This window comes from Pyrus communis, chromosome 1, assembly GCF_041283825.1.
Source record: "Pyrus communis isolate YQ-2024b chromosome 1, ASM4128382v1, whole genome shotgun sequence".
Lineage (NCBI taxonomy): Eukaryota > Viridiplantae > Streptophyta > Magnoliopsida > Rosales > Rosaceae > Pyrus > Pyrus communis.
In genome coordinates, this window is record NC_142565.1 from 16,191,179 (window position 1) to 16,214,669 (window position 23,491).

Consider the following 23,491-nt stretch of genomic DNA (forward strand, 5'->3'; position numbering starts at 1 on the left):
AGTAAAGTAGTAGTGTGTAGCCATCTATTACTGGTGAGATAACGTATATCCGGGCTACATTTAGAAAAAAAATAAAAATAAAAAAAAATAAGAAAACACAATGAGAGCCAAAAGTTTGCAAAACTTACTGGGTATTCATGGCCAAAAAGTTGTTGAAATGTCCCACTACCACGCGCGATGATGGTGGATCCCTTTGACCCCGCGCGATGATGGTGGGTCCTTTAGTCCCGCGTGTAGGGTGAGTTCCCTTAGCTCCATGTGGTTGCCGATGTGTGAATCTCCCACGTGTGACCCACTAATTGGATCCCATGTGCGGGGGCGTGTTGAATCCCACATTGGTCATACAAAAAGAAAAGTAATAGTTTAAATATCATAACCCCACTCTAACTAATACCGAGGCCTTTTGTGATAAAACCTCACACCTGACGGATTGTGCAGGTGGTAATTACCAAGTTGGGGACAATATCGGTGTTGTTGGAAGTGGGCCGTATGAGCCGTCTCTCTGATAATTCTACATGGTATCAGAACCAGGGAGCGGGCCCATACCGTACTGCCACGTGATGGGTGGGTCCCCTTGGCCCCGCGCAATGATGGTGGGTCCCTTGGCCCCGTGTGTAGGGTGAGTCCTCTTGGCTCCACATGGGAACAATATCGGTGTTGTTGGAAGTGGGCCGTATGACCCGTCTCTCTGATAATTCTACATGGTATTAGAGCCAGCGAGTGAGCTCGTACCATACTGCCACGTGATGGGTGGGTCCCCTTGGCCCCGCGCGATGATGGGGGGTCCGTTGGCCCTGTGTGTAGGGTGAGTCCTCTTGGCTCCACATGGGAACAATATCGGTGTTGTTGGAAGTGGGCCGTATGACCCGTCTCTCTGATAATTCTACATGGTATCAGAGCCAGGGAGTGAGCCCGTACCATACTGCCACGTGATGGGTGGGTCCCCTTGGCCCCGCGCGATGATGGTGGGTCCCTTGGCCCTGTGTGTAGTGTGAGTCCTCTTGGCTCCACGTGGTTGTCGTCGACAGGATGAACTTCTACATGGTATCAGAGCCAGGGAACGAGCCCGTACCATACTGATAATTCTACATGGTATCAGAGCCAGGAAGTGAGCCCGTACCATACTGCCACGTGATGGGTGGGTCTCCTTGGCCCCGCGCGATGATGGTGGGTCCCTTGGCCTTGTGTGTAGGGTGAGTCCTCTTGGCTCCACGTGGTTGTCGTCGACAGGATGAACTTCTACATGGTATCAGAGCCAGAGAACGAGCCCGTACCATACTGCCATGTGATGGGTGGGACCCCTTAGCCCCACGCGATGATGGTGGGTCCCTTGGCCCACGTGATTGTCGTCGACAGGATGAACATGTCGATAAACTGTAGTAAGAGGTAACGGGTGCCTTGATCCATCCACATTCACGCTAACAAAACCAGAACTTGACTTTCGGGCACCACCACCGTCAACAAGAATGAGAGGAAACTACATAAATAAATATAGATCAAAATTACCGTAAATATTTTTGCATGCACACGTTCAAACAAATTAAATAAGGGTATGAACCCTTTAAATAAGCAATCAAAATACAGAAAGAAGAATAAAACCAACCTTTTGTATGGATCTGGATCCTGGCTCTGTCAAAGCCCTCCACAATGCTTTCCAATATGCTCCAAAACCAGACCGCGGCAATCGCAAAAGTTCCTTCCTCCAGTCATCAGACCGCCATCCGATAGGGGCCATCCAATCGTTAAATGCACACTTGACCAAAAGTTTCAATTTCGCCAATTCAGTATCATCATCAAAACGCACCCTTTGGCTTCTCTGAAGAAGGACGGCTTTCGTTCCTTGAGGTGGGACTACGCCGGACTTGAAACATTCCATCTGCCGTCGAAGACAGACTTGGCTTCAACGGTGCCTCGGACGACGACGAGCTTTGCGTCGGACTGGCCAAGCTGATCGAACGCGAGGATTGAACGGAGATCGGAGACTTGGACAGAGGGAGCGTTACGGATCTTGCATAGGGCTGAGGAGTAGGAGCTGAATTTCTGGAGGGTGCGGACTGCGGCGTATGCCAGGGTTACACCCACAATGGGGCTATCGAAGGAGAGGGCGAGTTCGGAGACTAAGGAGATTAAAATTTGATCGGGCATTGCGCACCGTGGTTGTTGTCAGGGTTTGTTTACACAAGACGGGCCATGGATGAGATGAGAGAGAGAGCACGGAGAGAAATTGTGAAATCAGAAAGCGTATTTTAATTTTTTTTTTTTCTCGTAGGGGCTAGATACCGGACTATCTCGTAGACAGGCATTACTTGCTCCACAAGATACAGGATCCTAAATACAATCGAATTAGGAGAACGTTTCCTAATATCCTAGGGGTTTCTAGATTAGAAGAATGGACAAGTAATGGTAACAAAATAACTCATTATATATAGGGCCCTAGCTAAGACAAATAATATATAGAGCCCATATATTTGATCTTGTTAGAAAACCCTAGGATATTCTTCTAACTAAGAAAAGTAATGGACAAGTAATGGCCTATATTTAGGATTTTACCAGGAAACCGGTAACGTTTCCTGATATCATAGGGTTTTCATTAACTCATTATATATATAGGGCCCAACTTTTCTTATTGTTCTAATTGATGAAGGAGTCCTACTGTTACGTCGGGGGGGGGGGGGGGGGGGGGGGTTCGCAATGAGAAGCCTCGAACCCCGAGGGAAAAGTGGGATTTTCCAAAAATTTCATAGTTCTTGCAGTCCTAATTTAATTGTGTAAAATTTAAAAAATTCTTATAGTTGAGGCTTGAACTCTTCAATGATTTCGTCCCGAACAAGTTTAATTTGCTTGCGAATACTACCAAACAACAACAAAAATTACGATGCCAAACCTGTTATAATCCAATCTGTTAGCAACAATTATGTAAACAGTGTTGAAGAACAAGGACTACCAATTGTGTAAACAGGGTATCCAAGGAGAACCCCTAACCAATTGTCGTAGATGCACTCGCAATGTCTTGGCGTTATGTTTTTTTAACCAAATGTTTAAGTATTCCGCACCATAACATATTCTCTGAAAAATTCAAATCTTCTTTGAGATAGTGAAGTAGTATTTTTTTCTTCTTTGCTAAGAATTATTCAAGCGTGTTTGCTATTTATTTCTTAGGACGGGTGGAGATGCAATTTCATTCAAGCATCATATCAAAATCGGGAAGCTGGAAGGATACTGCTATAGCACAATCAACTAGCTCATTCATGGTTTCTTATTTAAGAAAAGCCAGAAAAGTAGCTGCTTCTGAGTTTAAAATCAAATTCACATTTGGAGTCTAATTCCCCTAAATGGACAAAAACCTTGAAATGCTAGAATCATGCGCACTGTGTTTGTGCTGAAGACAAAGACTTAAAAATTTTGATTTTGGACAAGATGAAGACTTGAGGTAGATTTCGGTGTGGGGTGTGTGTGGAATGTGTGAGGTGTGAGGATATTTTCGGTCAGTAAAGAGGATGTATTAAGATAATTTTTTTTGTTTAAAAGAGATAAGTGTGAAATGTTTTAAATATGTGATGTGTTTTTAGGTATGTGCGGTACTCATAACATCACACCCCAAACTCCAAACTCAAGTTCAAGCCCAAATTTATAAACAAGATTTACAAACAAAATAATATGTCACAAATAAGAACAAACTCATTTAGGGGGCGTTTGTTGCGCTGGACTATCTCGGACTGGATTAGCTTCAAGGACTAAGCTGGACTGGCTTAGACTAGACTAAACTGGACTAACTTAGTGAAGCGTTTGGTGCAGTATTGGACTAAGAAGCTGGATAATAACAAATTATAATATTATATTATTTAATATATAAATTATTAATATTTTATTATGATCTTATCTTTTTCTTCGTTTTTTCCTACCATTTCCTCGTTAAATTGGATGAAGTTAGCACCGCCAAAAAATTCATCACCATCCCTGGACCGAGATCTTAGCTTTGAATGCTCGAATCTGTCATGGATTTGAAGAAGCCCAAACAGGCCGAGACTTCCAGGCCATTTTCCAGCCACATTCGACCACATTTTGGCCTCGATTCAAGTAAAATCGTAATCTTGTCACTCCCAGCTTCAATTTGGTATATTTTGTATGAAAGTTGGTTGTGAAATGGATCTGAAAGAGAGTCGGAAAGTTAATGATTGATCTAGGTGACCGGAGATGATGAGTAGTCTGTCGAGAGTGGTCGTTGAGCATGACGAGGACGAGAAAGAGAAGATAGTCTTAGCTAGTCCCATGGTTATTGGGGGGTCTCGCTAAGACCTCTTAGTGAAGGGTTTTGTCCATGCTAGTCCCATTTAGTCTCATTAATGTTAGTCCCAGCATGGAACAAACACAGTATTGGACTAATAGCTAGTACAGTCCAGTCCAACTTAGTGAGGGCAAACAAACGCCTCCTTAAATAATAACCCATTTATTAACGCAACTATACATGACGACAACAAATATAATCCCAAAACCCATAATGTTAGATGACATCAACCGCCGTGACATTGAAATGCGCGCCAAGGCCAACTGCCAACTTCCCTCACCAATCATCTTTCTCCACGTCATCACCCACTGCCGTATAATTAACCGAACCTGAAGATCTTCCCAATTCTAATTGTTCAATTCTTTCTTCCCCACGAAACCACCCAACCTCCTCCTAATCTCTCCGTCTCCGAGATCAATCAAAAGAAGATGCAAAGCCCAGATCCAACGGCGGAGGACGAATCCCAGGCCGTCAGCCGCCGCATCCAACGGTTGTCCCTGCACCTGACCCCCAATTACCCATTTCCCCGAAACGACGCAGCTCAGCAGCTTGAGCTGGTGGAGTGCGCTTCCAAGGTGGCGAAGCTGACGGTGGACACGATCAGCCTCTCAAACTATATGAGAGGCAAGCACCGGGAAATCCAGGACAGAGTGTTGGATTACTTCAACAAGCGGCCGGAGCTTCAGACCCCGGTGGAGATTTTGAAGGACGACCACCGGGAGCTTTGCATGAAGCAGCTTGTGGGGTTGGTGAGAGAGGCTGGGATCAGGCCTTTCCGGTACGTCGTCGATGACCCGGCTAAGTACTTTGCTATTTTGGAGGCCGTTGGCAGCGTTGACATGTCTCTCGGGATTAAGATGGGGGTGCAGTACAGGTGATTATTACTACTAGTACTGCTCTAATCTTTTTTCATTGATTTTTGTGGCATTTTTCGGGTGCTGATCGCTTGGTGTTTTAAGTTTGGGTGGGAATTTTGAAGAAGCTGAGGTTCTACCGTAAAACCAATTGGGAGAATGAGGGTGTTTTTGATGTGGGTTTTGTGGTTTTTGATTATTGAAGTGGTAAGACTTATGCTGAGCATGATTCTTTGTGTTTTATTGTTCGATTTGGCGAAGTCATCTAACTCCTCGAATAGGTTTCCTTCTTGCTAGATTATTTATGGTATATCTGTTTATTGCACTCTCTGTATTGTAATTGTTTTCGGATTGATTGCTATTGCACTAAATGTTTTACTGCTCCATAAGATAGGGCTAAAATATGCGCATCAGACGCATTCGCACTGCAGTGGAAAGACATGTCCATAGAGATGTAATAGATACAGATGTAATAGATAATGTAAATGGATAAAGAATTATTGCTGTAGATGTTGATGTTTCGGTGTGCTGTTACAATTGTATACACACCACTGACGGATGCAGTTCATGAAAATTTTGAGTATAAAGGGCACCGAATTTGTTTGATCGGTAATCCCCTTCATTGGCCTTTGTTTGGTGTTGTGTTTGGTTAATAGCTTGTGCCCAAATCCCAAATGTGAAAATCCCCTTAAATTGTTGATTGCAACAAAAGGAGGGAAACAAGGATCTTGACCAATGAATTGGAGTTGGATGAGTTAGCGTGTTATTTTCAAGTGCTGTGCCATGTCTATGAACAAAACTGTTGGACAAAAACAGAGTGTTGGACCACACTCAAAATCTTATAATTTGGGAGCCGTGATTACCCAACAAAAATTTTCATGCTAGGGAGAGGAAATCTAGTGCTCAAATTTTCCTTCTGCTGTGTCTTTCCCTATTTAATTAGAAATAGTTCACATTTGGATGCCCTTTACGAGGGAGGGTGTTTAAAATATAAGTTAATAGTGGACTGCATCAAGATTGGGACTATAACAGAAAAATAAATTTTATGAACAGTTTGAGACCATCCAGATAGTTTTCATGTGATGAGAAACTTGTAATAGAATCCGTGTTTTGTTGTGCAATTTGAATGTTCTGAGATGGGAAGGTTATGGATAAATTGGAAGGTAGAAATTCTATTATATTTGCAATGCATTGTGGAAGGTAGACTTCCCACTGAACTTCACAACTGCAGCAATCCTTCTTCCGCCCTTTTCAAGCTAATTGTTTCTTTATAGGAATCTGGTAAGGTGTGTAGAGTTGTTTATAAAGTTGGATCCAATCTATAAATCTTTAATCTTAATCTGCTGCAATTGCAGCAGAGATATATATACAGCTTTACTACATACGCATGCTAATAAACAAAGCCACTGGAAGTGGCATCCTTGCTGTCTATGAAACAGCAATTGCAGCAGAGATATATATACAATACAGCTTTACTACATACGCATGCTAATAAACAAAGCCACTGGAAGTGGCAGCTTTACTACATACGCATGCTAATAAACAAAGCCACTGGAAGTGGCATCCTTGTTGTCCACTATGCATAGTCATACATTCTTAACGTGGGAATATGCTTCCAATCTGTAAAGTACAGTGGATGATGGCAGGTACATACACCCATGCTTGCTGACTAGGATTCTGCACTGCATGTGGAGCATCAAATCATGGAGTGGATGAAACGGCAGATTGACTTGGGTTAACAGCCCCCCGCAAGCGAACAGGTGGGGGAACAACTGGAAGCTTGGAGACAAGAAACTTAAATCGTGAAGAAGAGAGGCCTTTAGTAAAAATGTCAGCAAGCTGGTCTTGAGAACACACATAACTTACTACGAGCTGTTTGCGAACCACCTTTTCACGAACATAATGGTAGTCGACCTCCAGATGCTTAGTGCGCGAGTGGAAGACTGGATTGGACGCCAGGGCAATTGAGGAGATGTTGTCACACCAAATGGTTGGTGGAACCAAATTTAAATGAAGATCTTTGTAGAGAGACCTTAACCATGATAATTCTGCAGCAGTATAAGCTAACTGGCGATACTCCGCTTCTGCACTCGAACGTGAAACGGTCTTCTGCTTCTTTGAACTCCAAGAAACAAGATTAGAACCCAAATAAACACAGAAACCACCCGTAGAATGACGAGTATCAGGGTTGCCAGCATAATCTGCATCCGAATAAGCTGTCAACGTAGCAGTTCCTGGTTGATACAGTAAGCCATGATTATATGTAGCCTTTAGATACCGAAGAATTCTCTTGACTGCCATCCAGTGTGTGTGTTTCGGGGAATGCATAAACTGGCACACTTGATTCACAGCGTAGGACATATCAGGTCGTGTGATGGTGAGGTACTGGAGCGCCCCCACAACACTGCGATACATATCTGGTTTGACGTAAGGATCGCCAATATGAGCACTCAGTTTCTGACCAGACGACACAGGAGTAGAAATAGGTTTGGCATCTGTGAATTTTGTGCGAGTGAGGAGATCCAGTGCATATTTAGACTGACACAGATGCATGGCATCACCATTATACTTTACTTCAATGCCTAAGAAATAACTGAGCGGTCCCAAATCTTTCATTAGAAACAAACTACCAAGTTTCTGAATCAAATGAGCCACCTGGCGTGAATTGTTCCCTGTTATAAGAATGTCATCAACATAAATTAACAGAATAATATATACACCCTGCCTGTCAAACACAAAAAGGCTGTAATCACACGTAGATTCCTCAAACCCTAGTTGAAACAAGAAATCAGAGAACCGTTGAAACCAAGCCCTAGGCGCTTGTTTGAGACCATAAAGAGATCGATGTAGCTTACATACATGCTGAGGAAACTGGTTGTCAATGAAGCCTGATGGTTGTCTCATGTAAACATGTTCATTTAAATATCCATGCAAAAACGCATTCTGCACATCAAGTTGGCGTACAGGCCACTTCTTTGACACAGCAAGACTCAACACGAGTCGAATGGTGCTATGCTTGACTACAGGGCTGAAAGTTTCGGTGTAATCCACACCAGCTTTCTGATGAAAACCATTGGCAACTAATCGAGCTTTATGACGCTCAAGAGTGCCATCAGCATGACGTTTAATTTTAAACACCCATTTGTTGGGTAGCACATTCATTGTAGAATTGTACGGAACTAAGCTCCAAGTTCCATTTCTTTGTAGGGCATTAAACTCCTGCGCCATAGCTTCTCTCCACGCCTGATGTTTGACTGCCTGACTGAAACAGGTAGGCTCAACAAGAGTGTTATCAAGTGCAACATGCATAGCATATTTTGGATTTGGTTTGAGAACCCCTAATTTAGACCGTGTAGTCATAGAATGTCCAGTATCACTAGGGACAGTGGGTTGCACACGATGTTCAGTTACTAAAACTTGCTCATTTGATGATAGTGAGGGTCCTATAGAAAGGTTAGGGTCTAAAGGTGGGTTGAGCTGGGATACAGGTTCAACCATGGATGGTGGAGTAGTGGGTAATGGAAAGTTAGTTAAGATATGAGGGAAAAAATTGTTACCTTGTTCGTCGACACTGTCAGAAGGAGATGTGAGTCCCTTAAAAGGGAATGAGTCCTCGTCGAATAGAACATGGCGAGACAAATAAACTCGTCTTGTGGTCATGTCCAAGCATCTGTATCCTTGATGGTTCAAAGAATATCCAAGAAAAACACAGGACTTTGATTTTGATTGTAACTTGTTTTGCGTGTATGGTGTTAGCCATGGAAAGCAACGGCAACCAAACACCTTCAAAAACTCATAATTGGGTTTTCTTTGAAATAATTTCTCAAACGGAGATGTATCAAATAATACACGAGTAGGTAATCTATTTATTAGATATGTGGCAGTTGAGCATGCATCAAACCAAAACGAAGTTGACATGAAAGACTGAGCAAGCATAACCATGGCAGTTTCGACAATATGTCGATGTTTTCGTTCAGCTAAACCATTTTGTTCAGGATGTTTAGGGCAAGAAAAACGTTGAGAAATACCATGAATATCAAGAAACCTTTGAAAAGAATGATTCTTATATTCACCACCTTCATCACATTGAAGAGTTTTTATGGATTGGTTAAACATATTTTCAACTTTGGCTTTAAACTTCACAAATATGGCAAAAACTTCAGATTTTTGTTTCATGGGAAAAATCCATGAATATCGCGAATAATCATCTACAAACAACAAATAATAACGAAAACCTTCGTTAGAAGGAATTGGAGAACACCACACATCTGAATGAATAAGTTGCAAAGGAAATTGAGACCTAGACTCTGACGATTGGAAAGGTAATTTAGTACTTTTACCTAGAGGACATGACTCACAAAAGCGTACATCAGAGGTACCATGAATTGGTACCAATTTATTTGAAATTAAAAACTTGATTATTGGTTTTGCAGGATGGCCAAGACGTGCATGCCACTTTTGAACCGACACTCGAACTCCCACACATGCAGTAACAGAATGCTTACGACAGCCACTGCCATTTGGAAATGGGTACAACCCATTCTCACATCTCCCTCGGAAAAGCGTCTTCCGTGTCTTGAGGTCCTTTACAAGGAAAACATGGGGAAAAATAAGTAAGTAACAATCATTATCTAGGGTAAACTGATGAGCAGAAAGGATATTAGTGGAGGCAGTTGGGCAATGAAGAATGTCACGTAAAACAAATGAGCAAGATTTAGTTTGAAGTTTACTGGAACCATAATGTGCAATTGAGATGCCCGTGTGATTACCTACACCTCCTACTCCTTCATTCCCGTGATACTCTTTTGGATTGGCCAGATTCTGAATGTCAGGAGTAATGTGTGCATTGGCTCCTGTGTCTAGGAGCCAAGAACCATTCTGCTGTTTGTTAAGAGTAATTGGTGAAGAAGTCATGGCCGAGAGTCGTTTGGCCGGAATTCGTCCTTCAAAGGCAGTGTTCATGCGCTGGTAGCAATCCAACGCAGGATGACCTGGTTTACCACATATTTGACACACAATTCTATCACCACTAGAAACAAACCTTTCGCCAGTACCTTGATTATTCTGCGAAGCATTGTAATGGCGAGGATTGGGACCTCGTTGAGCACCACCACGATGTGAGTAGTTCCCGCGTCCACCACCACGAGAACGACCACCCCCACGTCCTCGAGAAGCCACGAAGGCATTAACAGTGGCTCCTTCAACCAACGGAACATTGTGTTCCACCATTCTCCTTTCTGTTGTCAGCAGCAAGGATTCAAGGGCAGGATAAGTGATAGGGTTGTCACGAGCTTGTGCTGCGCTCACAGTCATCTCATACGCTGGTCCAAGATTATTCAACACAATCTGGACCAGATCATCATCACTCACAGGTTGCCCAGCAAGAGCAAGATTGTCAGCAATCACATTCATGCGATCAAGGTAATCCGCCACAGAGAGATCACCTTTTTTGGTCTGCAACAATTCATTCCGTAGAAACAAAATACGATTCTGAGACGTGGATGCATACCTTTGCTCCAGAGCTTCCCAAGTAGCTCGAGCAGTTCTTTTGCTTGCCACCACAGACAAGACAGACGCAGTCAGAGATCCATTAATCCAGCTAAGGATCATTTGATCCTGTTGCACCCACGTTGTGTACGCAGGATTCACGGTTGTCAAACCAGCAACATGTTTTGGGGGACACACCAAGGTGCCATCAACATACCCCATCAAGTCCCGGCTTTTTAAAATAGGGAGAATTTGAGCCAACCACAGTGGGTAGTTGGTTCTATCAAGTTTGATATTGACGATAATGGAAAAAGGTTGAAAGGTGGTTGTTTGGGGATTAGGGTTGATAGCAGGGACATTGTTTCCAGCCATGGAAGCGATGAGGGACAGAATAACAGATTAGGATCTTTGTCGTTTAGACAAAAAAAGCTCTAGATACCATATAAAAAACTAGCACGCAGTGCTTTCTCCTTCGCACAAACAATATCTTCGGTAGGCTTCCCACTGAACTTCACAACTGCAGCAATCCTTCTTCCGCCCTTTTCAAGCTAATTGTTTCTTTATAGGAATCTGGTAAGGTGTGTAGAGTTGTTTATAAAGTTGGATCCAATCTATAAATCTTTAATCTTAATCTGCTGCAATTGCAGCAGAGATATATATACAGCTTTACTACATACGCATGCTAATAAACAAAGCCACTGGAAGTGGCATCCTTGCTGTCTATGAAACAGCAATTGCAGCAGAGATATATATACAATACAGCTTTACTACATACGCATGCTAATAAACAAAGCCACTGGAAGTGGCAGCTTTACTACATACGCATGCTAATAAACAAAGCCACTGGAAGTGGCATCCTTGTTGTCCACTATGCATAGTCATACATTCTTAACGTGGGAATATGCTTCCAATCTGTAAAGTACAGTGGATGATGGCAGGTACATACACCCATGCTTGCTGACTAGGATTCTGCACTGCATGTGGAGCATCAAATCATGGAGTGGATGAAACGGCAGATTGACTTGGGTTAACAGGTAGAAGTTTCTATTAAAGTGCAGGTTCTGCAGAGTTCATTGTTCAAAGATCACATGCTTTATTGCTGATATTTGGTGCTTGGATTCAAATGATGTAATTACATGTCTCGTAAACTTGTTAAGGGACCTCTGCTTTCCAATGTTCGTGTGCCAGAAACATAGTGTAATGCTTAATTGCACTAGCTGTACAATATATTTTTCGTTCTGCCCTGATTTTTTTATTACTTGTGCAGTCTTTGGGGAGGTTCTGTGCTTAACTTAGGAACCAAAAAGCACAAGGATAAATATTTTGATGGTATCGACAATATGGAGTATCCAGGTTGTTTTGCTATGACCGAACTACATCATGGTGAGCTGTTTTGCTACTACCATTCTTTTACTTGTTCCTTGTTCCTTGTTTAGCATAAGTTGATATTACGATGATATGTAATGCTGGGACATTTTAAGTTTATCCATACATTCATTGAGTGGTTCTGTGGAAAAATTGGTGTGCGCCACATACACATATGCATTTAAAAAGCATCTACCTTTTACAGTTTTTGTTTTCGTGAAAGCCCAGATTTTTATTCTTAATGAATAGTATTACGGTGAGAAGGTCAAATCACGTTCAATAAAGCATCCAATGAGAAAAAAGTTTAGTGTGCGTGATTATGAAGATAGTTCTCCAAGATTTATCTTGACAACTTGTTACTTTGTTTGGAGTGTTGGAGTTGATATAGACAGGGTGCTGAAACATTTATAATGACTAACATCCACTTTTGAATCTTTGATTTATCGGTGATGATTATCCATTTAAAGTTTTTTGAAGAGGCTGGTTCGTTGTGATTCTCTATCATCTTTTGATTCAGATTTCTTAGTTGTTTTTCATTTTATGCTCTTTATTTCTTAGGCACTGTTTTATTACTAAATCCAGAATTCATATCTAAACCTTATTCATTATTTCTTTTCCCTGCGCATAAGGCTCAAATGTTCAAGGTCTACAAACAGTGGCAGCTTTTGATCCACTCACAGATGAATTTATAATCGACACACCCAATGATGGGGCCATCAAATGGTGGATTGGCAATGCTGCTGTTCATGGAAAGTTTGCTACTGTTTTCGCTAAGCTGATGTTGCCGACTCATGACACTAAAGGTATTACTGATATGGGTGTCCATGCCTTCATTGTGCCAATAAGGGATTTCAAGACCCACCAAACTCTTCCTGGAATTGAGATACATGATTGTGGCCACAAGGTTGGTCTGAATGGGGTAGACAATGGAGCATTAAGATTCTGCTCAGTGAGAATCCCTCGTGATAATCTTCTTAATCGGTTTGGAGATGTCTCCCGGGACGGGAAATACACAAGTAGTTTACCATCTATAAATAAAAGATTTGCTGCCACTCTAGGTGAACTTGTAGGTGGAAGGGTCGGTCTTGCATATTCTTCGGTTAGCGTCCTGAAGATTGCTGCCACAATTGCAATCCGATATTCTCTACTGCGCCAGCAGTTTGGTCCTCCCAAGCAACCTGAAGTTAGTATTCTTGATTATCAGTCTCAACAACACAAGTTAATGCCCATGCTGGCTTCAACTTATGCATTCCATTTTGCCACGTTGCATTTGGTGGAGAAATATTCAGAGATGAAAAAGTTTCATGATGAACAATTGGTTGGTGACGTCCATTCGCTTTCAGCAGGGCTCAAGGCTTATGTGACAGCATATACTGCAAAGTCATTAAGTATCTGCAGGGAATCTTGTGGAGGCCATGGGTATGCTGCTGTCAACCGCTTCGGTAGCCTGAGGAATGACCATGACATTTTTCAGACGTTTGAGGGGGACAATACAGTGCTTCTACAACAGGTTTCGAACAAATCACATTCTCTACCTTGGAATATTTTATTTTCTTTCATCATCTAGAATTTTTCATAGGATAGAACAATTATGGGTACACAACAAGAAATGAAATAGATTTGCCAAAAAAATTATTACAGGCAATTTTCTACTCTGAGTTTTTACTGGTGACACAGGTTGCGGGTGATCTGTTGAAGCAATATAAGGAGAAATTTCAAGGCGGGACACTCACTGTCACATGGAACTACCTCAGAGAGTCCATGAACTCGTATCTATCTCAGCCAAATCCAGTGACTGCTCGATGGGAAACTGAAGACCATTTGCGAGATCCTAAGTTCCAGTTGGATGCTTTCAGAGTGAGTTTTTACTTGGTTTTATGATCAAAATCCTCTCTTAGTGTATATAACAAGCTGAAACTCTTGTCACATAATTTTCCTCCTGCAGTACCGAACTTCTCGATTACTTCAAAGTGTTGCAGTAAGACTGCGCAAGCATTCCAAAACTCTTGGCAGTTTTGGTGCATGGAATCGATGCTTAAATCACCTTTTGACTCTGGCGGAGTCCCATATTGAGTCTGTCATCCTTGCCAAGTTTGTTGAAGCTGTCCAGAAGTAATTCTTAGATCTCTGTTACTCACATTAGTTCCTTTCCGTTATGATTTTAAGTTTTTAAAATGGGTTTTGTGCCAGCTGTCCAGATCCAAGTTCTCGAGCTGCTCTGAAACTCGTCTGTGATCTTTATGCATTGGAGCGCATTTGGAAAGACATAGGAACCTATCGTAATGTTGATTATGTTGCACCAAACAAAGCTAAGGTATTCAAATCTTACCTCGACTAATATTCCTATGAATCATGAAAAGAAGAAATATTTCCTATAATTCTGCTTTTTATGCAATCACTACGACTCAGGATTATGGAAACTGTGTTTAAGCCTGAATACGATAGAAGTAAACATAAAATGTAGCCTGCATGGCTTTGAAGAAATGCCCTAAAAATTCAAATTAGACTGAATTCTCGTTTCTGTTTGCGTAGGCAATTCACAAACTGATGGAGTACCTGAGTTTCCAGGTGAGAAATATAGCAAGGGAACTTGTAGACACATTTGACATTCCAGATTATGTCACAAGAGCCCCAATTGCAATGCAGTCGGATGCCTACTCACACTACACACACTACGTCGGATTTTAATTCCCACTGAACTTCTTTCCTTTTTGAGCAAAAGAAAGCAGGAATTATATGTTTGCATAATTGTCTATGCCAAATTGGCTTAACATAGGAATGATGATTGGTGAAAGGGAGTTCTTGTTCTTCCTTACTGTAAGTTTCGAAAATATTTTTTGGTTCGTTACAATAATTGATCGGTGAGAGTTCGTAGGGAAAAGGTGGTTATTGGTCTCACAATGCAGGACTATATCATGTTCTGTTGTAAAACTATCAAACAGCAATTCTTATTAGAAAGGCAATTCGTGCTTGATATGCTTGTGTGTGCTAAAGGTACCCTCTAAATCGTAATTTGCATACGTCTTTATTAACTTTATCAAGAGGTGCATGATCACTCACTCATGGTCACTCAACAGTTTTTCCTTCTTCGGGCTTCTTCAGTTTTGGCTGTGGTTTTTGACACCCCATAAGGAGGTCAAAAACGACAGTATTGTTCTCTTGATCATCTGGTGACGAAGAAATTCATGTTCTCTTAGAGTTGATATCATGGGTAAAGAACAAGTCATTGTGCTTTTAGTGTTTAAATATCACCCTTCGATATGCAAGGGTGAGTGACGATGAATTCTTAGGTCACCTGGTGATTAGGAGAACGGGACTCCAAAATATCAAAGTATAATCAAGAGTCGAGATTAAGCGTATACTAATAAAACCAATCGCGAAGAAAAAAGTTCAAAATATTGGCGCAAAACTCATCCTAATTCAGTTGTAAAATTGAACGCACTGCCCAAAAACACCAAAAACTTGCTCTTTAGAAACCTATATCCAGTCCAGTCACAAATTTAAGAGATGAATATATGTTTAATTACATAAACTCAGTATCTAACAGGCCTGCAGTTGAGATATGCAATTCGAGCTGCTTCGCTTTTCTGTCTGATATCTTCATACATCTTTAATGATGCCTCCGAAAATTTAGTTAGTCTATCGAGAACCTTTGTCAAGCTTGTATGTACGCAGCTCAGGTTTGGAGATGATTCTTCGCTGTTCTCTTCTGCTTTGTTCTCTGCTTCTCCGTTGTTTGCATCAGCTGTCCCCTGGTTTTTCTGTGCAACTGCTTCTTGTTCCATCAAATGACGCAGATCTGATAAGAAGGTCCTGATTGCATCTGTAAGTTCAGTGGAAGGCAATGCTCTGATCCCAGCTGCCCAATCTCGAAAGAGAACAAATATAGGTGGGGCCACAACTCGCCGAGGGGAAAATGGCCTTCTGCTTTTGGTACGCTCCCGTGGTTGCATGATGCAGTTTTGCAGCCAACCATTGAGAGCTTCCACGTATGTTGAATGGCTGTTGATCCAATTTGCAAAGCTTAAGCCGAAACACTCAATCTCATCCAAAAGTTGAGCCATGATCTGCCTGCGGGAATCTCTTTGGGAAGTCACTGTTGAGCTCTTTGAATGATATGCGAGTGAGATGGTTATATATTGCGCATGATGGCATTCAAGCATGGCCTTCCACATTCTCGTCAATCTACATAAAATCACCGTTCATCTACCCAAGATTAGTGATGTTTTGATACAAATAATATGAATTTCAGGACGGAAAATAACCAACTGGATCCAACCAATGAGAACATGAGGATTCTACTTACCCCTGAGTAAGTTCTAAAAGTTGTGGATGCAATTCTTCGTCTCTCATTTTCTCAATCCGCTTTGATATTGAATCAACAGCATGAATTGCCACTCTTATTCGTGAATGTAGATCCTTCACAATCGCCCGGGTTTTATCAATAACTTGACTGCTACAATCGTTTGCAAATTGATTCCTAAGTTGATCACATTTCCGGTCATACACCTTCCTGATAGATTCACTTGCCTACAAGAACCAAAATAGAAATGAGGGGACGATTATACAAAAAAACTATAAAACGAAAAGCATGATATACAATCAATCTGGACAGAGAAAAAACTCTTTATATTTATCTTTTCTCCTGTATTTCATGTTAGAGAAAAACACAATTCACAAGATACCATTAAAAATTGATGTTTCCAGCAATACCTATTCCATATACCTATGACCAGAAGCTTGCAGATCAAATTTCATGGTTCTATGACTACAAGGTTATAGATCAAATTTCATGAGCATTTAAAGGTACATAAGCAGATTAACTGATGCTTAAACTATCTCAACAAATACCAGATTACAAGATTACAAGATTATCGGAAAATGGACTGATTACACAGGAAAGAGGAAAACACATGCAAATCACTCATTAATAGGGAAAAGTTTCTGACTTTTTAAAAAGATCAAAATGTGGAATTGAAGGCTAAAATGCAAGGTACGAGGGGGTAATGTAAATGAAGTTTTTTATATCCTCACATAATTGTGTTGAATCAGGGTAAGCAGATCACAAGGAAGTACGTCCAAAAGGATGCTACAATAGATACAATAAGAACATAAATCTTTACAATAAAAAAAAAAATGCAGAGGATTCAATAAAGTACCTTTACTTCGTCATAGAGTTTTCTTTCCCAGGCATATAGTCTCTCCAGAGTGGAGGAATGACTTCCGGCAATCATGCAAAACTCTTCAATAAAATCACTGCCACTGTCATCAGCATCCTCTTTTGTTACTGTGGGAAGAGGATTCCTTGACGAAGATGACCTCGAAGATGTTGACCGCTTCCAAGTAATAATTTTGGTTCCATGTTGAGTAGGATCTGCAAAACATTTTGATCACATATTATGGTAGGAAAACACAAAGGAGATTCTAATCATTGTGAAAAAAAGTGGTCCTAAGTTAAATAAAATAAGGGTAGGTTGAATAAGGCTTCATTTGTTTGGCTTCATCTTATGCAAACGACATGTAACTTAAAGTGAACCAGCTTATTCCACAGTTAATGCCATACAACAAATTCGCATGCTTTCCTGCAGAATACATATATCACACAATTAAACGGATGAAGTGTGTTTATCTGATCTTTATGCCAGAGATACAACTCGTAGCCGTAACATAAATGACGTTTGACTGATCAAAGGATTACTAGGATTAATCAAAACCAAAAAGTGATGAGCAAGTGGGCATAGGCATAAGGAAATTCTTGCAATTGTTAAAGATGTATTCATTTCCAACCACAAATTACTGAGTACTTACTGAACTTGTAATTAGCTTGAGATTTACCAATTGCAACAACTTACCATGATAAACAAGTGCAGTCTTTCCCGGGCAGAAAACGAGCTGGAAAGGCACGAGAAAAGCCAAAGCAGATGATGTACCTACAATTAAAAACTTGAAATGTCATAAACAGTTTATGAAACCAAGAAGGAAAAAAACATCAGACAACTAAAATTATCAATTGCACAAGTAGGTGCTTCAAATTTAATTCACCAACCAATATATAACGTTTACCTTTTGCCTCCGAATATCCAACCCTTATTTTGTTTGACTCAAGCATCCTGGAGACCCCTCTTCCCGATTCTGCGGCCCTAAAGAAGCGGTGCTCGATATCCTTTATGCTTGAAAGAAAATCTTTAGCTCTGTGAGTAATAAACTCTGAAGGGTCCTCTCTTTCTGCACATAAATCCTTCTCCCCCACATTCTTCTCCCTCTTTGAACCAGACTGCTCAACACCGACTTTGCCTGTCAAACTTGTAGCTCCACCATTGGCATTGCATCCCACAACTAACTGTCTCCCTTCACCATTGCCTGTTTGCAGAGACCCATCAACTCCTGAGTTTAGCGAATTCGCGTTACCATCTACACTACTATCGTTTTGGTTCATTGAATTACCAGAAACTTCAAAACGTTCCTTACTTCCATCTAATCCAACCTTTGCCCATCTTCCCATCTCCTCCACACTACGACTAGCTTCTTCACTCCTCCCCTGTCTCCACCCTTTGACATCATCAAAATTCACATCCACTCCACTACTTCCCACAAACCTAAAGCTCTCACTCTCATCCACAGGATCAAAGTAATCCCAGGAAGAATCTTCATCCGGCAGAGGAGGAGGCGGCGGCGGCAGTGGAATATCCTCATCCACGTAACTACTGCTAACCGGATTGAACCTTACCGTCACAGCAGCAGCACCTCCTGACCTCATATAACTCAACCTTGCCACAGGAGGCGAAGCGGGCCTCTCGTTGCACAAAGGCGAGTCCGAAGCGTCGGCCAAAGGTGACGGCGACGGCGAGGGGTAGGAGGAGTGCGATGGGGTCTTGTCGGAGGTGGAGAGAGACGACTCTAGCAACACCTCAGCCTCGGCGTAGCGGCGGAGGGCAATGCCAATGTTTCTTAGAGAGTTGGTGTAAGATACATGAGAAGCTGCTAAAGCATACCTTGAATCAATTGCTTGCTTGATCAATCTCTTACGCTCTCTGCACAGACGCAGAGCTTCGTCCTTCTCAGTTTTGGAGTTCGTCGCACCCATTTTTTGACGGAAAATTTGGGTACCAGTTCACAAAAGAACGCTCATTTTCTCAGTAACCAAACAAGACTTCCTAAAAGGAAAGAGAACCCATTTCACTGGAAGCATATACAGCCCAAATTTTCAATAAAATCTGTAAAAACACAAAGAAAAACCCTCACTTTAAACCCCAAACCCCAAAAGCAAATGTGGGTTTTGCAGTAAATGAAAACCCAGTCGGGGAAAACTAAAAACTTGCAAGATAGCTACTCAGGGGAGAAGAGTAGCCGTTTTCATGGAAGGAAGGGAAGGAAGAGAGCAGCAGCAGGAGTGTGCAGAGGCAACCTGTTGGAGTGGTTGGGGGCCATCAGTGAGAAGCCATTAACGGAAAACTTCAAACCCCGACGGATTGAAGGCAATGAATGCGATAGCTGACTCCCCCACACGCAAACAAAAATAAAAATCAGAAAGAAAAAAAGAAAGAAACTGAGCGTGTCAAGAAGACAAAGGTGAAGAAAATGTGAAAAGAAAAAGCAGAGAGCCTCGTACTCTGTGTCTGATTTCTTGGAAAATAATCTAGGGAAAAAAAACCTTTTTATCTCTTTCTTACTTTTCTCTGTTTTATTTTTCTTTGGGTGTAAACTTAGAATTAATTGAAAAAGAAAAACGTTTTAAGAAATATTATTGCTCGCTACCTTCTGGTGATATTGCTTTATTTATTTCTGTTATATAATTTTAAAATTTAAGATCGTAGGTCTTCACTAACGGGTAAAAATGAGTTGAATCCTTATATAAGGTCGTAGGTTAGAACTTCTTTAATGACTGACTTAACATTTAATCTAATAAAATCTATAACAAAAATTGTCACATCCCCGTCCGGGCTCGACTCTACCGTAGCACGATATTGTCCGTTTTGGGCCCCAACCACGCTCTCACGGTTTTATTTCTGGGAACTTATCCTTATATAAGGTCGTAGGTTAGAACTTCTTTAATGGCTGACTTAACATTTAATCTAATAAAATCTATAACAAAAATTGTCACACCCCTGCCAAAGCTCGACTCTACCGTAGCACGATATTATCCGCTTTGGGCCCCAACCACGTCCTCACGGTTTTGTTTATGAGAACTCACACGAGAACTTCCTAGTGGGTCATTCATCCTAGGAATGCTCTCACTCGAACTCGCTTAACTTCGAAGTTCTGATGGAACCTGAAGCCAGTGAACTTCCAAAAGGCCTTGTACTAAGTAGAGATGGAAATATACATATAAGACTTACATGATCCACTCTCCTAGACGATGTGAGATGTTACAAAAAATCTACATTTTTAATTGTGAGTAATTAAATATAAAAAAATAACTTATATAAAATAAATTTACTGTCAAATAATCTCTCGATCTAATACATTGTTAAATTTTCTTCAAATGAATTATTGATCAAGACTCCTCGATTGGAGTGAATTCGTTTTCTGTAAACTTTTAAGCTGTTCACATTGAAAGGAGGTTGAATATGCATTGCATCACAAAAAATATTGCTTTTAACAGGAAAAGACAAAGTTAATTGGTGGGTGTCAGAAAATAATAGAGTTAATTTCAATATTTTATTGGTAATGGTACAGATGACAGAATTGCCCTCAGGTTTCAAGTCTAACGGCTCCTTAAATTCCAATTATTGGAAATTACATGCTCTTTTTTTCTTTCTGCATAAAAAAACAATCACTATTTAAATTAAATGCACACAATGTTTGAAATATCTTGCATATGCTTAATATTTTCAGGGAAATATCAAAAAATTCAAGAAACAATATGGAAGGAGAGGGTGAAGTCTAAATTCCACCCCATATCTGCGATATTTTCGGATATTAGTCAATTTCCTCGATATTTTTCGATATTTTAAGGAAATATTTAGGATTTACAGACAATTTGCAAAAAGTTTGCAGGAAATATCCATTAGCCTATGCATTTTTTTATCTTTTAATTCCTTTCTTTATGGTATTAGTTTACTTCAATAAAACTTGTGCTGCTTTCGTGGTGAAAATTTAAATTAAGTTATGTATAATTTATTCTTTCTAGTGAAATGTTTTATTTTATTACTTGTCATTAAAATGAAGTTTTTCTTCTCACATATCACAAACTTATTGTTCACACAGTATCTAATCATTAATTATTGATTCATACGTGTGTTGTGGCTTCATATGACATTCCTTACAAAATAATTTTAAATTTTCATGTTTTTGAGCAAATTTCCAACATTTCTATCGAAGACAATTAGTATCAATATCCATATTCGACATATCCATTGATATTTCAACAAATTTGTCTATCGATATTTCCATCGATACCGATATTTTAAACATTGAATGCAAGTGACCCTTTATCACAATGGTAGAAACGAGTTGAGCTCTTACATAACGGTGTGAGTTTGAACCCCCATCAGTGGTTAATGTAATACCTAATCTAACAAAATCTATCGGTTGACACAAAAAAAAAAAAAAAGAAAAAAAAAGAAAACTATAGTGTGGTTGTAAATGATTGAATTATTACTTAACTGTTGATTAACGTGGTTATTTATTATTGATGACACATCACATGATTGCATATTTGGTTTTAAAAAGTTGATCTCCTAACATTACTCTATGAGTTAACTATATTTTACAACCTTCAAATTTGAGGTAATTTTCAAAATGGGTTATGAAGCTTTAATTTTATCATATTGCACTACAAGATAGGAAAATTGTAACAAATTTTTTCTTTAGCCTGATTAATGTGACGACCCGTCCCTAATTTTCTATGTAATTTTCTCCCCAAGTGTGTAAATTGACGTTTATGTCCTTTTTGGCAAAAGTGGAAATTGACATGGACGTACTTATTTGACTTTAATTTATTTTTCTCGTTATCGTAATTGAATAGTACTCATTGTTACGAATGTGTAAGCGCAAGTTAGACCTGAAACAGACTTGTAACGAAAAAGTTACGATTAATTAAAGTACGTTAACAACGGGTAGATTTGTACACGCGCGTATTAATTATTCAGTGTTGGAAAAACTGTTTTAGATAGAAAGTTAGATTATGTTTGATCTCGAATTGTACGAATTTTATCTCTTTTTCTCTTTAAAACTGGACCCGTGCCTTTTTCACTTTCACCCAACCAATCAGAGTTTGTCCCACACTTTTGCATCCAATCAAATTTTTCTTCTTCTCAGCCAATCATAACTCACATTCTCTCTCCATCCCGAAACCCTTTCCTCTCTGCAACAACCACACGCCACCATCAAATCTCACAGATCAAGCTTGCAACCACCATCATCACACTCCTCTCATCCTCACGAACCCAAATGTACAAAACTGATCGTAAAATGGTTGAGTTTTGAACACCCAACTCGGAAACTCTGACTTGGATGAGTATTGCCTGACGTGTTCCTGGCCGAGTTACAAGCTTTTGGGACATTTCTAAGCCTCCACACAACTCCCTCGAGTCAATAGCCTAGGTTGAAGTCGAGTTGTGGTGGAAACACATGGTTTCGAGGCGAAGAAAATAAGTCCGAACATTTCGAGGCTTTTGAAAGGTACAACCTTATTCTCCTCTTCCTGAGCTTCATTTCCATATAAAGTTTGTCAAAACTGGTTGAGAAATGAAGAAGTTATGAAGGTTTGAAATTTTTCCAGAATCTGGCCAAATTCTCCAGTTTCCGATGAACCAGACGGTGGCGACAACGGCGGAGGTCCACCAGAAAAGAAGACAGAATATTTCTCAGACTTAACAGAATATTCTGACGCCGTTAAAGGTAATTAACGCCGTTAGGGTTAACGAAATATTCAGTCAAATCTGACGGAATATTCCTCTGTCAGTCTGTCAAACGTGTCAGCGTATGGCCTGCGAGTATGGCCTTGACCTGGCGACGCGTGACAATGCGTCCAACCACCGGTCGGTGAATGGTTAACATGTACGGATCTGCGTTGTCGAGTAGAACATTTTCATATATTTAAACCCTCCATTTGAGCAAACTATAGGGGTTTTTCCTAGCCTTTTTGTTTATGTCCTTATTAATTAATTAGTTTAGTTATTTCCCATATAGGTGAGACTTATCTTGAGGACGTACAAGGACAAGTAAGGCTAGGAGGCTATGATCCATCGATGTATCAGTGAGTGCATTTGTTTATATATATATATATAGCATTGATGGAAACTATAAAACTTTATATACATATATATATATATATATATATGTATATAAAGTTTTATATATATATATGTATATAAAGTTTTATAGTTTCCATCAATGCTTTTGAATTGATTTGTGCATATCATGCCATGAATAAATAACGTTATAAGAAATGTTGTACTATTGTGAAATGATAAAATAATCCTACAGGACGCGCAGGTAAGTTTATTATGTTGACTAGAATTATTGAATCATTATGGCATACTTATATTTATGTAGT

At 40.3% G+C, this 23,491-nt stretch overlaps 2 protein-coding genes across 2 annotated transcripts; one reads left to right on the top strand and one right to left on the bottom strand.

Annotated features, from left to right (window-relative positions):
- The first annotated feature begins 4,461 nt into the window (after positions 1-4,461).
- LOC137720878 (acyl-coenzyme A oxidase 2, peroxisomal) lies at positions 4,462-14,965 on the top strand. Its single transcript, XM_068459991.2, has 7 exons — positions 4,462-5,159; positions 11,894-12,009; positions 12,621-13,501; positions 13,669-13,848; positions 13,937-14,103; positions 14,182-14,305; positions 14,524-14,965. Exons 1-7 carry the CDS (start codon positions 4,714-4,716, stop codon positions 14,677-14,679), a joined length of 2,070 nt encoding a protein of 689 aa, XP_068316092.2. The 5' UTR covers positions 4,462-4,713; the 3' UTR covers positions 14,680-14,965.
- Positions 14,966-15,439: 474 nt separating this feature from the next.
- LOC137721348 (uncharacterized) lies at positions 15,440-19,652 on the bottom strand. Its single transcript, XM_068460446.2, has 5 exons — positions 18,055-19,652; positions 17,844-17,921; positions 17,151-17,365; positions 16,298-16,521; positions 15,440-16,176 (listed from the first exon to the last, which is right to left on the bottom strand). Exons 1-5 carry the CDS (start codon positions 19,073-19,075, stop codon positions 15,525-15,527), a joined length of 2,190 nt encoding a protein of 729 aa, XP_068316547.2. The 5' UTR covers positions 19,076-19,652; the 3' UTR covers positions 15,440-15,524.
- Between the last annotated feature and the right edge of the window lie 3,839 nt (positions 19,653-23,491).

Coding starts and splice junctions, on each gene's coding strand:
- LOC137721348 (XM_068460446.2), bottom strand. CDS start 19,075: ATGGGTGCGACGAACTCCAAAACTGAGAAGGACGAAGCTCTGCGTCTG. Junction 17,922..18,054: donor TGGATATTCGGAGGCAAAAG/GTAAACGTTATA, acceptor TTTTAATTGTAG/GTACATCATCTGCTTTGGCT. Junction 16,522..17,150: donor AACTCTATGACGAAGTAAAG/GTACTTTATTGA, acceptor TGGTTCTTGTAG/GCAAGTGAATCTATCAGGAA.
- LOC137720878 (XM_068459991.2), top strand. CDS start 4,714: ATGCAAAGCCCAGATCCAACGGCGGAGGACGAATCCCAGGCCGTCAGC. Junction 12,010..12,620: donor TATGACCGAACTACATCATG/GTGAGCTGTTTT, acceptor CCTGCGCATAAG/GCTCAAATGTTCAAGGTCTA. Junction 13,849..13,936: donor TCCAGTTGGATGCTTTCAGA/GTGAGTTTTTAC, acceptor TTCCTCCTGCAG/TACCGAACTTCTCGATTACT.